The following is a 16,503-nucleotide window of genomic DNA, read 5'->3' on the forward strand; positions in this document are numbered from 1 at the left end:
CCGGTTGGGAAAGCGCACGAGCTGTGTCTGGTTATATGGGAGTGGCGGGGGTTGTGGGGGGATTTCATAAGGGTAGAGGGGTTGTGGATAGGGGTTCGAACAGAGCTGGCTTAGGCAAGGGGGTGAAGGATGCTGGTGGATGAGACTGGAGGAGAGGAAAGGCGCCGTAAGGGGTGCTCGGAATCACGGTGGTGGTGTGTACACCCTGTGTATATAGTCTGGCCAGAGTGGAAGAAGGGTGCGCCCTACTTCGCGTCGGCGTTTTCCCTCCTGGCAGTGTGCAACGACGTATCGAAAGAAGGACAGAGAAAGCGAGCACAGGCTGTCTCTCCGGTTCGGTGCCGGGCTTTTCATAGTCTCTCATTTCACGACGAGCGTCCGTACCATCGGTTCGAGTATTTTGCGCGTTCGACGAATATCGGGAGTGAGAGAAAAAAGAAAAAAAGAGGAGAAAGAAGGAAAGAGATAGCGAGAATCGGCTGGGAAAACAGAACGGGGAACGCGAACCAGCGAAGATCGCCTGGCACGGACAACGCCTCGGGCACGGAGCAACGCGAGAACGAGATAGGACTACGGTCTGTATCGCGAGTATATTTGGTGATTCGCGTTAGTACGCGTCGTCCAAGGTGGTGGTGCAGAGTATCGTCCGTCGACGAGGGTGTTGTTGCCGTTATTGGTTCTCATCGATAGTGAATCGTGGAGTTGGTTTTCGTCAGCTTCACGGAAAGTGCACGTTGATCGACGCGTTTACGTAAGAACGACGGACGCTCGTGGTGTATGGTTACTCGTACGTGCTCGTATGTATCTCAATGTGCGCGCGCGCGTGTGATAAGTACCGTCAAATACGGGAAGACGAGTCAGGGAAAGAGACGGCGGAGGTTTTCGTCGATTCGTGAGTTTGCCGAAAATACCAATTTGGTCAGCTTCGATCATCGCGTATCCTTCGAAGATCAAAGGACAAGTATTCGTTATCGTACGTCGAGTGGTCGCCGAGTCGACGAATCAGAAGAATTCACGAATGGACGAGCCGAGATCGTTTAATCCCGACCCTCTCGTTTGCATAATTAGCCGTGCTGCACTGCAACAGCTACACGGAGAGAAGGGTTCGCGTAAACTTTGCTATAAAGGCTGAGGTGGCAGTCGTATTATTCGACGATACGAGGAGGAGGAATCGAATGTGTCGTTAGAAGGAGACGAGGGAAGGTGAGAACAACGACCGAAGGTGTCTCGCCACCGAAGCCTACTCGAAGAAGGAAATGGAAAAAATGGGCGTAAGCTTGTTGACAGAGTATTTTCTCGGGAGAGCGAAAACATTTCTCGCTTATTGATGCGCCTGGCGAGGCTAGCGTCCTCGAGCAACATAGTCGGGGCGGATAGCGTCTATCGCAACCAGGACCAGCATTCGACAATAATAAACGTGTTCGTCATGGAAATCGCGGTGTTCTTGTTTTACGTGACGACGTTGCTGGGCATTGTGACCAGCGACAAGTGCGCTGTCGAGTGTTCTTGTAAGTGGAAGAGCGGGAAGCGCACGGTCGAGTGTGTAAATCGTGCCCTGACTAGCATACCGGAGTGGGTCGATCCGGAAACGCAAGTGTTGGACACAAGCGGTAACGACATTCGGACCCTGCCGAGTAACATCTTCAAACGTGTACGTTTGACGAATCTACAGCGTCTCTACCTACGCGAGTGCCGTATCGACCGAATCGATAGCGAGGCACTGGCCGGCCTTACAAATCTGGTAGAGCTCGATCTAAGCCACAACCTCTTAACGGTGGTCCCTACTGCAAGTTTCTTGGATACACCGTTCCTCAGGGATCTCGTACTGTCCAACAATCTTCTCAAGAGAATTCACTCGCACGCGTTCAAGAGTACGCCGAACCTGGTCAAGTTGGATCTGTCTCACACGCAACTGGTTGAGATCGAGGCGAAAGGATTCCGAGGCTTGGAATTGTTGGAAAGTTTAAAGTTAAACAATAATCAGTTATCGACCCTTCATCCCGGCACGTTCGAGCCGTTGAACAAACTCACGAGCATAGAACTTCACGATAACCCTTGGATCTGTGATTGCCATTTACGCGAGATGAAAATGTGGCTCGTGAAGCATAATCTGCCGACCCTTCAAGCACCCATTTGTCACGGTCCGAAACAATTATTGAATCGTACCTTTACTGATTTGAGTATCGACGATTTTGCCTGTCGACCGATTCTCTTGATAGCTAGTCGCTACGCCGAGGCAACGATAGGCGAAAATGCCAGTATCGTGTGTCGAGTTAGTGCGATACCACCAGCCAAGGTGAAATGGTATTGGAACGGACGTTTGCTGACCAACCATTCGGCATTCAGTGGCTATCAGAAGATTTTGATCTTTGAGGAGGGTCAGTTCCGGAAAAGAAGTACACTAGTGCTGACGAACGCTCAAGAAGCAGATTCTAGCGAGTTCTACTGCGTGGCAGAAAATCGTGCTGGTAGCGTCGAGGCGAATTTCACTCTTCACGTATCCCTGAGAACCGCTGGCATGTCTACTCTCGGTTCCGGCCAAATTGCCGGTATATCCGCCGCTCTGGTCGTGCTCATTCTCTTTATACTCCTTATCATTCTCGTGTTGTTCATTCGTTTACGAAGAATGCCGTTGAAAGATGTGAAGTCGTCGGTTCCTGCGGAAGGGGTGTCCGCCGATAGTACAGGTGGTAACAACGAGAATCCATCATCGGCAACGTCGACTACTCGCAGAAAACACGAAGAAATTGAAACAACGTCGTTCGGTGTGGAATCGAAGCCACCGGCGTCCTTAAACCTGAGCTACGTTCAAAGACCTCAAGCAGCGATCTTGCAGACAGAGAACGAGTACGGTTCGATCGGTCGTTTCGATGATCAGAGCCAACAGCCCTCGGTGATGGTTGCACCGGGTGCTTGTTTCTCTTCTACTACGTCGCTGATGCCGATCGACAATCCTGATCTTATCAGGGACACGCGACGTGGTTCGGCGGAAGACATCACTCCTTACGGCGGAGCGGACTATAGTCGTATGGAAGTGGTGGACGACGCGAAGAGCCTTTACACGAGTTGTATGTGGGAGGCGAGGGATACGTGCAGAACAACAGTTCCGATGAGCACGTACCCTTCGAAGGAAGCCCTAGCCGTAGTGGCACCTATGGTCGAGCAATTTCCGCCAGGGGCGAAGCAACTAAGAGTATGGCAGAAGGGAGTTCCGGTTTTGCCACCGGTGTCTGCGTTGAAGCGTGTCCTCGGCTCGACGCGTAGCTCCCCCGATGAGGGTTATCAAGAAGGGACTGGAACTGATGTCTAGGTACCGCTGCTTCATTACTGTGACGCCCGGCACCGTTACCTGGAGCTTCGTAGACGCCACCAGGACGACACCGACTGCTGAGAGACGTCCTGTCCAGTGCCGGACGAGCGGTAGTGAAAAAGAAAAAAAATTCTCGATTTAATTTAAATATCGAATTCCGTCGCGGATATTAACGTGATGGACTAGAACGTCGACCTGTCACGTGGATTGCGTATATATAAAACGTATAATATATACATACCACATGTTACACACTCGTACATACGTATATATAGACCGAGAGAGTGATCGATGAAATGGCTCAAGATGTATTCCGTATGTGGATATACATACGTATAGAAGGGTGGCAGACACCGAGAATGGGAAGTCATTCGGCCGACTCGGTGGAAACGAACGTCCACTTGTCGCGAGATTTACGTACAGTGGTCGATGAAATAGTTGAAGGTGCCGTCGTGACTAATGCACGGAACACATAAAACGAAGAATCTGTCGAGGACTCGATCGATAAATTCCGCCATCTGTCAGCTCTCGAAAAATAACGCCGGCTTTCTAACCTCAAAGAACTTTTCATTTCGAACGTTTTCGCGTCCGTTTTGTGTGTCCGACGTGTAGCACGATAGGAAGAATATCCTACTCGACATTCTAAACGAACGGAACGGTCAACGCGATCTGGTAAGAACGACGACGTCGTTTCGGTGGTCTTGCAGTACAATGTTGACGGCTAACACTTTCTATATGAACGATTAAGGGATATTCGGAGGAAGAACAAAAACGAAAAAAAAAAAGAAAAGAAGAAGCGAAAGAGATATCACGAAAAATGGAATATAGTAACATAACGTTTAAAGATACGGTTTAAATATACCGTTTCTTAAGATAATGTTTACGAGAAGACTGCAGTGCATGTTCCGAAGGATGTGTAGATAGAGACAGATACGCGAGAGAATAATTTCTATTTACCGTGTGTGTTGGCTACCGTGTATACTACATACGTGAATTTTCTAGTCAATTTCGAAGGTGTAATTAGACGATGTTAGATGATTTGGATATGGTGTGAGCACGACGACAATACGAGATCGAGAATACGACCGACGTGCGATTACGCATCGCGGTAACGATGCTCGAAAAATTCATCCCATTTTCCGTCGCGCGTCTAACGATTCGTCGATCAGATTGTTTTTTCATTTATTATTATCATCATCAACGGTACGTACGAATTATGAATACGTTATAATTTCGATAGTCGGAGTAAGATCGAGTATCGAATCGATTCGGAATAACTAACGGAAACGCGACATACGAGGGAAGCGATATTGTCACATCGGATAGTTATTGACGTTCGTGTTCGAGGACGAAAATTCACGGAAACGGTAGAGCGTGAAATATGACGTCGGGTACACCTCTGGATCCGTCGTTGCAATTCTCCTGACGATAAATTGATTTACTTTGCCGTGCGTTAGGAACCGTTCAAAATATATTCGTGTAACGACACACTGTCTCTTTCGATATCGATTCATCGAGAAATTTCACAGACCTTAAAAGCGTTAGTTTACCTACGTCAATGGTAATATCATAATATGTGCGTATATATCAATATCGATACGTCGGTATCGATACATCGAATAATTGCTGACATCGCGAATGATGACAATTACGAACGTCGCGATACCTCTATCGAACGAGATATCTAATCAACGATTGAATTCGGTGAACAAAGAAAAAGTAAAAAGAAAGTGAGAAAAAAGTTCGCAATTCCCAGAATGTATCCGTCGTCGTTCGATCTCTGTCTGTTTTTTTGTATTACCCGGAGCCAATAGAATCAATTACATAAGACTGTATAGTAAGCACAGGAAGCCCGTAAGCCAATTGCAAGCGAATATAAACTATTGCTCAAACACTGAAACGAGGGGCTTGCGATTGGTTGACCGGCTCATGCCTCGCGTTAGTGTCTTACGTAAGTGAGTCTGTGTGTGTTGATCTAGACACTTTGGCGGTAAGCGGTAAGCCAAAACGCCAATTGCGAATATCGGTCAGTTATCAACCTGTGTCTGTGTTTGTGTCCTGTGTGTTCCGTGTGTGTGTGTATGCGTATTTGCCCGACTATGGTTCGTACGTGTCTTGAGAGCAGTGTGCCTGAATATACGTATTTGAACGTATGTGATAATATGATCCAGACCATGTCTACATGCGGACGTGTGAATGTATGAGTGCACTAGTGTATACGTGTGCTCGCGCTCGGCATCGAGAGATCGAGGGTGAGATAGTGCATGCGGTGCAGTGCTTGCAATTTCTACCGATTGGTTTATCGCCTATCGTTCAGGCCGGCTGCTTTTCTCTGCTCAATGATCCTGGAACCGATCGACGTATTCGTGATGAGGTAACAAAAAAAAAAAAAAAAAAAAAAAAGAAAAAGAAAATAAAATACGAAAACGACGGAAAAAATGGAAATAAAAATGCCATGCCAAATACACTGACTGGTTCTATTGAATCGTATATTTTACGCGGATCAATAATACGTGGTACAGGCTGGAGAACACGACAGGACACGTTTCTAGTGGTCATTTTATTCGTCGACGAACGAGTCCACGGGTTTATTGGTTGTTTCCCGACCGGTATCTTGGCCAAATCACGGTAATCGCAGTGAAAACACGTGACAACCGGGGCACGAGAACGCGTTCAATGGATTTTACTGGAACGATCTTTTTTTCTCTCTCCCGATCGAATTTAACTTTATTCGTTGCGATTCGTAACGAACGTTTACGCGTAACGCGCGTGGACCGTGTTCGAATGGAATTTAAAATTAGGCAAACTAGGGAAACTATGGAATTTATGTTATGTATCTGTCCATAACACGAAATTTACTGTCATGAGAAATAGACACGAATGATTTGCCGCCTTTTCCCTCAAAAATACATGGTTTGCATCACGTCCAGAATAATTTATGCGTATCATCGTTTAAAGTGAGCCATAAATGATGTGCATATGTTTAACGTGGATTGCCCTTTGTCCTTTCACGTATTATTTGTACTTGTATGAATATTTGTCCTTTCTCGAATATTCGTCTTGTTACGATAACATTGTTCCTTAACGATCATTTTGTTCCTATTAGTGTTTTACAATATCGTTCGTGTTATTAAACGTTTATCTATTTTTGTTTTATTATTCGTTAATAAAAAGTTGATTCACGACATTTTATAATACCTTCTATCAATTATATATAGAAATGTTAATTATTTTACTATTTAGAGTTTCTTGCAACCGAGTCACGCCAATGCGACATTTAAAGACTACTCGTCCATGCATCGGAAGTAACGATATTTACCGCAGATTGTTTTCGTTTACCCGATCTTTTTATGCGTCACTGACACGAAACGCTATTTTTCTTTGTCGTTTCCTGCAACGAAATCGATCAAAATCAAACAAATTCTTCTCATGTTATATCTTGATCAAAATATTATTGATGAAACAAACGAATATCAAGTAACCAAATATTTCTCGACATTAGAAATACAGGTATAATTAAACATACAGGCGAACAAAAAGCTTAATATTAAGTTTGCGAAACTATTAATTACAATGAACAACCTATATTATTTACTGTTAGAAGTTCTTCGATTCTATCATATAGTAATAATTTATTAGAGTATATATACATATATATCACTCGAATATTATGACATATCAATCCACCGTGTGCCATATTAGTGAAACATATCATGCATTCCTCGATACGATTTACATTTTATCTATCTCAGTGTTTTCCTTCTTTTAATGACCTGCTGTTTGCACAACCGGGTATCGGAGTTAATTATTTGCAAAGTAACGAAATACGCATAAGCTGACGACAATGAACGTAATGAACGGTCAAATCGGATTTAACGCAAAGTAGGCTGGTTCATAAAGGAGTTGAGCCGTAATGTATATTTCGAAATGCAAACGTCACGTGAAATGGAGCAACACGGTTTATTAATTTCTCAGTAACTATAATTTCACAAATTTGGAAAGTCGACAGAACGAAATGCACCCGCGTTTTCGTTACAGTTATGTCCGGCATGCAGTGGTTACACGAAGTATTGGCACAAAGCTTTTTTTTTAGCAGATTCTACATTTCATTTTCAGAGCTTTTTCAGTCATGTGATAGTACCTACTATTAAATGAAATGAAATGTAATATATTTGTATCCAATTAACTAGTATATAAATATTACAATAAATACATTGCTGTGTCAATATACTTTGTAGCCACTGTGCATATATTTTCGAACTGTTTGACGAGAAAAAGCGTTTCGTTCTTTTTTGTGTATCGTATCGACGATACACTTAAAAGGATTCTTTCCTTCTAGAATGGAATTAGAATTATACTCGTACTTTGCCTGTAATCTGCACCAATTGTGAATAAAAGAATGAATGAATAACACGAACAAAAAAGAAAAAAATAAAAGAAGGGTTAAAAACAAAAGGTTTGCGTATGAACAAATTAACTCAGGAGAATACATTTAGAATTTTGTTCCTAGTCTGTGTAGTGTTTTTTTTTTCGTTTTTCTTTCTTTTTTTTTTGTGACGGGTACAAATCTCTGAAATACAATAGCGTGCGGTCACAGTGGTGGCTAATGAACATTCACAATACAGCTCTCCTGATGTTACTGCGTACAATATTGCGATCCATATCATTTGAGCGTCATAAAAGCTGACAAGCTGGCATGTCTGACAATGAGTCGTAGCGGAAAGGTATCGCGAACAATTACTCGAAGCTTTATATTCCCCGAGCGGATTAAGGGAGATATTGCTTCTTCATATGATGGCTTCAAGCACGTTGTTTTAATTTTTTTGTCATCCCCTGTCTGTGTTGTTCGCGTATATGAAAAATTAATATATTGGATGGATTATCTCGTTAACATGTTACTAAATATTACATCTCTTGTATTATATAGGAGAAAAGCACTGCCATATATATATATATTTTATTTGTTCCTTTTCACAGAAATAGGACTTGACTTACATATTTCTAATTCTTACTTATTTCCACACTGTATTTAGAGCATCCATTATATTCAAAGTCCTAACCCCAGTCTACGTTCCTGTCCTAAGCACACATATTTCATCTTATATCTAATATTAGAAATTTAAATATATATCTCTTTGTTTCTTCTAACTATATTATATTCACTACCCTATACTTAATCTATACATTATACACTATCCATCGCATATCAACCTTCGGCTTAGTTCGGTACCTACATATGTTCTTAAGCTCTTTCTAAAACTCTTACCCAGCTTATCACCGCTCCATTTATCCTACTTTTTACTATATCTTCCTTTCTTAATACGCTTAATACGTTAGAATCTAACCTATAGCAGCCGCTTTTGGCTACCTCCTTCTACTTTCTTCCTCAAGTATTCTGTCTTTCCCACTGTTTTTACATATTCGTTTGCTAATTCATTAATTTTCCTCGCAACCTTTCTTCATTCCGTCCTTATTATAAACCGCTAAAAATACTTCATTCATCTTCATCTGCCTTCGATCTATATACTATTACAGAAAACATTATATTCCGATATTAATGATATTTAAAGTAGCCATTAAATCGTAAAGAATATGGTAAAATCTATTTTTTATGAATTTGACAAATCAGTTTTTTTTTATTATCTACAAATATTTTTAGATTATTTAAATGTAGGGCCTTTGACTTAATATACAGGAAACGTCAAAAATAGAGATAATATCATAAGTCGAATTTGTATATTTTATTTATATAGCGTTAATATGAGTAAGAAGTATTTTATTATCGCCTTAAAATTATCCGCAAGAAAACAGCATTCCTTTTTTTGTTATTTAATGTACAACAATTATAGATCACGGTAATTTTATTCCTTTTTAGATTAGACTCATGATTAAGCTAGGTGACTGGACAAATTGTAGAATGTCCAATTTAGATATGTGTAATTTATTTAATCTTGATGTATTAAGAAAAATTGAAATATATAAAGATTGTTTTGTATGAAATTATGACGTGCTATTATATCTAAAACTGGATATTAAAATTTGAAATACCATAACTATAACATTGTTAAATTCGCTGAATTCCATTTTGTCCGTGAAATAATAGTTTAAATAAGCAAAATAGTTTATTTATTTAACATTATAATTAATAATTACGCCTCGATTAAGAGTAATTGAAGCAATATCTTTCACGCGACATTATAAAATAAATTCCATGTAAATTCTATATAAGAAGATAATTTCATAAATTCTATATAAAATATTAGAGAACAATTTCTTCCTAGCTCATACTTTAGCATTATACTTGCAATTTTCAATGAAACTGAATGCTTTTTATGCCACTTGGTTAAATGTAATTTATGTTTAACAAGTAGTACATATGAAAAAGAGATTAGTTTGAGTTATAAATACGATACTTACAAAAGTTCTTTGTAATAAGTAACGCTTATTTTTCACTGCCAGTTCAATTTCGTTCTAATAATGTAAGTTTTTCAATTTTATAACTAGCAAAATTTTCGTTACTAACTTACAGAAAGGAAAACGTTGGCCATAAGAGCAAGAGTTCACATACGTTTATGAAACTCTGTCTTATCTTTTATTATGAAACGATTGCTTTCCAGTGCAATTTTATTATCTGTTATATATTGATAAATATGTTTTCTTATTGTAATATCAATTAACATTGATTTCCTATACTGCAAACTTGTTCCATTAGTATGAATATTTATTACCAGACTACACATGTTCACGGGAATTTACATTTTTATGAATATTTTATAAATCTTTGCATGTTACATGTGATCTAAACATTTCTATATTTAAAAATTTTTCATAAATGTATAAACCTGCGTAGTCTATTATCAATAAATTCAGGATATATCTTATAATCATAATGAGAAAGTAGTTCGTGTTAAGAAAGGCCGCCGATTGGTTGGGTGGCTCAATCTTGATGCCGATTACTTGATTTGCTGTTTAAGTGTCCTTTCCATTTACCGAGCAAATATTTAACAATAATCTATTCCGTTAATGTAATTTCACGTCGGCAATATCAGTTCCTACGACTTTATTATAAATTTGCATCGATCATACAAAGTGTATCAATTATGTCAGTTTAAGTAATAACGAAAAGTAATCATGATAAAGAAAGAACATGTAAATTGGAAGTTTTGCAATGACGATGTGATGTATATAATTTTGTGGAAAAATATATTAAATTGGATTATATCGATATTGATTTAGAAAGTTTCAACAAATTGTTACTCTTCAACTTCGTGGAAATTCGATTTCGTGCACTCTTATTTTACTTGTTTACTTTTCTCACGTGTACGTGATGCAGAAAATGTCCATCTAAATAAATGATTATTTTCCGATTGTATTTAGACGTTAACATACGCGATTTTGCGTGAACATGCACTTGAATACTTAATGGTATTGGGATATTGATAACCAACTAAATATTTTATATACAAGTGTGTAGTCAGTGCGGAACTTAAATAGGTTGAATAAGTGGAAACAATTAACGCGTATATTTTATAACAAAGACGGATTTAAAGAATTATTAATAAAAAAGTTATTCAGACAATATTTAAGCTAAGAAATAAATAACATAATTTTATAATAATAAACAGTCGAGGAAAATATTTTATCGTGTAATTCGTAGAAACTATTCTGTACTTTTAAATAATTCATTTAAAATTATTCCATTTTACGTAATAAATATCCAATGAGTTTCAACTTGATATTATATAAAAGCCGCATCACAATGCGTGTTTTATATAATTGTTCTGACATCCAAATAGGTAGCTAATAGAATAGAGAAAACTGTCTTAATACGTATACATTCATAAAGTCGTTCGTATATCATTCGTGGAAATTTCTGCACGACATCGTATATATATAAGAGAAGTTCAAAGTGAAGAGACCGAGCCGACATTGAAGTAGCAATATAAAGTAATTAGGCAAAGTAATTAAGCAAATTCTGTATATCGAGCAGTATGCAATACCGACTACTTTAATTGCTTGATGCATCTTTTCGCGCTTTATTCATGCCTTCCTTCGAACCAGGATTCAGTTCAGCCGTAAATTCAATAAATTTAATTAGCAAGCGTTTCGTTTCTCGGTTGATATTCCAGTAGCGAGCTCGTGCTGTTAGATCGCTCGTATATGATATATTGTTAATACGCTCATAATCCGTTCTCACAAATAAATATTGCAACGCTAAAAAAAAAAAAAAAAAAAAGAAAAGAAGAAAGAAATCTCACGATAACTCGTTTATTTTATGCTATTAACATGTAGCAATTAACGAGATGGTATAACATAGCAAACAGTACAAAAAATAATAGCTTTGCGAAGTTAATTTCGAAAATTGGAACAGCGATGATCGTTTATAAAAATGATCACAAAATGTTGCTAAGGTGTTGTATTATTTCGATTGTCGCGAAATGAAATAATAGATTATTTTTCTCCAGTCTGTATCACGTGGCATAGCGGAAGAATCGAAGTTGAAACTGAAGGACATTCACACGATTTAATGCTTTCAAGCTATCGAGAAGTAAATAGCCCTTCTAAAGTTCAATAGTTCGCGAAGTTCCTTTCCACTCCTCGCTCCTCTTCTTTATTTTTTTCTTCTTTTATTAAGGAACTTGACGTCCAGACTTTTATTGCTCCCAGCGGAGGAATAAGTAATAGCCTTACCGGCAGTTTGATCTTCGTTACCGGTATTTTTTCGAAGAAGAAACTTTTCTTTCCTAACGATCGTGCAACCTACCATACTTTGGCGTTTATCTCGACTCGTACTACTTGATCATACAGTTTGATACAGTACAGATAACATTTTACGACTCATGCCGCTGAAAAACAATGATTTCTCATACAGAACGTATATCTTTGTGACGAAATTTTCAACATACACTATAAATACATATATATACATACATACATATATAACTTCCACATACATGTATATTTGAAATGCATCAATGACCATCGAGAACGAATTATTAATACATTAAAAACCGCTTATGTAATATCACGTTTCTTCATAGGTGAAGCATGGCCAATTATCGATGAATTTATTTCATTTATTTGAATTAATAAAGATAAGCGACGCAAAGAATATTTGAAAGCCGCACTTTTTAAATACTCATGTCTTGCCCTAATTAAAGAAGGTTTTCTATTTTAGGATTTCCGTACAGTTATCGACAGTTATATATCGGGTTGTTTCTTCATGATTATTATATTTTTTCACAAAAGAGATCATTCGTCAGATCAGGCCATTTCATCGATAGCGAGGTACGTTCCGATCATCTCGTGTCTACATGTTCCGAAATTTATGAATGTCCGGGAATCACGGAACGTCAGGCGTTCCCATTGTTCGATCACGATTAATTACGCAGAAAAGTACCAAGCGTGTTTCCCCTGTTTGACGCTCGATATTCGACATCACGCAAGCCGGAGACTCGTCGGCTTTCGTAACGATTATCAGCAACATACGATTGTATGGAAACTTTGAATAAGAGTTTAAAGCACATTTAGCATATCTTGCGAAAAGAGTTTTCTTACAACGTTCAATGTGTTCTTAGCATACACATGTATCAAGGAGAAGGCAGCCCTTCGGTGATGACGTCGATTGTATATGACCGACGTCATCTTTTTTCTAATACCTTTTTAACAATCCAACGTGCGTTCTAAACATTTTTCAAATAAAAATATTCGTTTCAGTGTTCATCGTGGAAGGTAGGAATCGTAGAAACTTGTTCATATTAAACATGTTAAGTTACATCGTTGCACAAGTTTCAAACATCTAACGTTCATGCCTCTTTAACATTGCATCGTTTTCTGACGAGATATCTGTAATCCGTGTCTGTTAATACAATAAGTCGGCAGAGATAGCGAAGTCATACTTTTCCGTTAATTCATCTTTCATCATATGTGCTCCGATTGCGTTCGTGTTCCAACTCTTGTTTTCATACAGTTTCTAATATCGGTCTGGAAGGGTTTACCAAGCAATACGTCGAAAAGGAGGAATAATATGTCATGGATAACGTGTGTGTATACTTGTGCGTAGGTGTCTGTGTACGTGCGTTTTGTCGCGCGTACGAACAAAACGAGAGAAAAAGAAATAAGTTATTTTTTGGTGTTGCATAGCTTTTGCATATACATAAGTGGTTGTATCGTATAGAGTGAGTTGTTTGGATATACAATTTGGATGGATGCATAAAGAGAAATGCAAGGAATGTTACGATAGAGAACGCTGAGAAGGTTGCCAGTATGAAAGTAAAGTATGACCGTAACGTACGATAATATGCTGTCACGCACACTTGACGATTCTATAGGTGTTCTTAATGCGTTTCGAAGCTGTTTGTTGAACATGTCTGATAAGCGTGTTAAATTAACTTCACCAAGCTTTGTCTTTCTGTTTGATTTCGTGCAAATCATCAAACACTCATGCGTCATCGTCATCTCGAGTGTGTTATGTAACACATTACATGCGGCTGCTTTCGTTTTGCAATCGCGACATTAATCATGGTGAAATTTATTTCCGTATGTTCGCGATTAGTCGAGCGTTCAAGTTGAAATTGGGCTATTTGCATTGAAAAGTTGGATAGGATTATTTTTCTATTTAAATTAAATTTGATGCTAGAATTATCTTAGAAAAGTGATCATAGAATTTTTCATAGAAATTTTATAAATTTATGACGGTGCATTTTTTAACAGTTTCTATGAGTTTTTGTAAATAGGTATAAAGGTTTTTCTTTTGCGTTATACGTTCTTTCATGTATCGTTCAGTTTCATTTCTCCGGTACTATGTATTGCACAATTACAATATGTATAGTTTTATATTTAGTTGACGGTAACTTCTAGTACTTTAGAACAGAATAAGTAAATGGGAAATTTCTTAACAAGAAGTTACATATTTAAAGAACATTCTTTGGTTGATGTTTCTATATTTCATCAAAGAATTATAACGGTAATTCCCAGAAACCAATTGTAATTTTTATTTCCTTAAAATCCTGTATAACCCATAGTGAAAATCATCTTCGTTTTCAAAGTCTGATTTTACACAAGATATTTTATATTTAAAGATTTGTTGTTAATTTATATTTGCTGTTACTTCGAGTGTGTACGTAGAAAGGAAACTCGCTAATGCGAGTTATGTTTCACGTACACGATTCTCGTTCAGGACGAAAGTTTTTCAGACGAAGCAAAATTTTCACATTGAATTTTGGTGAGCTTTTCGATGCAAACTGCGACTTTTCGGTAAAAAAAAAAAATTGCAAAACTGGCGCACAAGCATCGATTTAAAAGGCAAAAATGCAATACAAAAATTTCGTCTCGTTCGGTAACGTGTCGATATACGATGAACTCATGTTATGCAAATGTGTAACGTTTAGAAGTTTGATCGACTAAGTGATCGTTTTCGGCGTGATATGCAATTTTCATACGTACAGCCGTTTTTACGAAAATGAGAACAAGACATTTGAATATTCGCATAACGTTCTCGCTCAATTCCATTTTATAGTAACGACCCCTTTGTCGTTCCTATCGTTTAATCGAGTATCTCGTGAAAAACTAAGGTTAAGCTTCCTGTTACTAACGACGAACTGCCTAACGACCGTTTCAACGAACACCTCGAAAACGCGATTCACGAAGAATCGTCTATCGTACTGCCATGGGATTGTTCCTGATACAATAATCCTGAAACCTTCTGAAAAATCTGTCATTTTACTTCTTGAATATTAAACACAAGTTACGACTGGCGAATTTTTCTAGAATTTAGCTCATCCTCGATCCCTCTGACAAAATTCTGATAGATCGGTGTTCAGATCGGTTCATATCCACACGTGACACGTATATCGAATATCGTTCGAGGGCTAAAATAAAGCAATTGAAAGAATTAGGAAAAATTCCCTCGGAAATCGTTGATGCCCTGTTAATAAAAGGGAAAGAGAGGAGCAGAAAAGATTGCGAAATAAATGTGTGTAAAGCGTATGCGCGCATGCGTGAGTATATATGTGTGTCTGAGCGCGCGCGTACCTCCTAAAAGGGGGCGCGGAATATCCTAGTTTGTAAATGTTTCAAATGGTCTCGGACAAGAAAAGTCTCGAGAGAAAGAGAAAGATTGTACGCGTGTATGCGAGAAGAAAAAAGACAACGGAAAGAGAAAAATAAAGAGCGGAGAAACCAGTTTTAAGGGATGTTAACGATGTACAAATGTGTAATTTAGTGTCGCAAGAGAAATCCGTCTACGGCGCGGTAACACGATAGCAGAAAATACTAAACAGAACAAACAAACAAATAAAAAATATTACTTTTATTTTACGAGCAAGAGAGAGAGAGAGAGAGAGAGAGAGAGAGAGAGAAGTGAGAAAAAGAACGCGCATACAGGTGAACCTTTAGAGAACCTAGGCGTACCTATATTTCCATGATTACACATTTTTTGAACGTATACATGATAAATAGAAAAGAGAGATTACGTACCACGAGCGAGGGAAAAAGAACGTGAAGAAGGTGAAGGCCCTCTCCACACATTCACACGTACGGTAAATCATGTGCTATGACCGACAGTTGTCGAAATAAAATTCTTTTCGATCAAAAATATCTACTCGTGTCTGTTTCATTCGACTTACCTGGATTTTTACGCCCGCTTTTTAGTTTTATTTCCCTTTTCCTTTTTATCTATTTTTTAGTCATGTAAATCGAATACTGGAAGTGTGTATTATACTGGTTGGATGTAACAGCGATCGAATATAATCGCTCAATACGAACGTCAATTAATACGTATACACTGATGAAAAATTAAAACAGGGATCACATAATGAATATAGCAGTAATATGTTATATTAAGTTGCTTTCATTTTCACGATTATTCGCACGATTGTCAATTATGTGGTTCTTTTTTTTCGATGTATATTTCCGTCTATTTTGCGAACGTATACAGACTTGATGAGATTAAATATATTTTAAATACATCGTAGCCTAACGTGAGCGAAGCGAAACGTCGGTTTTTTAATTTTTAATCCGGTACTAAAATTGTTTGCGTTAAAGTTTTATCTGTTTGTATATATATCCATTAATTTAGTATTTAAAAGATTGAAAATTTGTGGTTTAAAATATATCAGATTTGTCAAAGTGTGACATATTCACTACCATGAGGAGCACTGGTCACCGATACAAAATTTCCCTTTTAACAACAA

The 16,503-nt window shown here is 38.2% G+C and overlaps 1 protein-coding gene across 1 annotated transcript; it reads left to right on the forward strand.

Annotated features, from left to right (window-relative positions):
* The first annotated feature begins 14 nt into the window (after window positions 1-14).
* On the forward strand, window positions 15-15,907 carry LOC132907069 (leucine-rich repeat-containing protein 24-like). Its single transcript, XM_060959820.1, has one exon. It carries the CDS (start codon window positions 1,328-1,330, stop codon window positions 3,308-3,310), a length of 1,983 nt encoding a protein of 660 aa, XP_060815803.1. The 5' UTR covers window positions 15-1,327; the 3' UTR covers window positions 3,311-15,907.
* The last annotated feature ends 596 nt before the right edge of the window (window positions 15,908-16,503 follow it).

Source organism: Bombus pascuorum, chromosome 1 (assembly GCF_905332965.1).
Source record: "Bombus pascuorum chromosome 1, iyBomPasc1.1, whole genome shotgun sequence".
Taxonomy (NCBI): domain Eukaryota; kingdom Metazoa; phylum Arthropoda; class Insecta; order Hymenoptera; family Apidae; genus Bombus; species Bombus pascuorum.

Bases quoted from the DNA above. Each gene is read 5' to 3' on its own strand.
- LOC132907069 (XM_060959820.1), top strand. From the start codon at position 1,328: ATGCGCCTGGCGAGGCTAGCGTCCTCGAGCAACATAGTCGGGGCGGAT.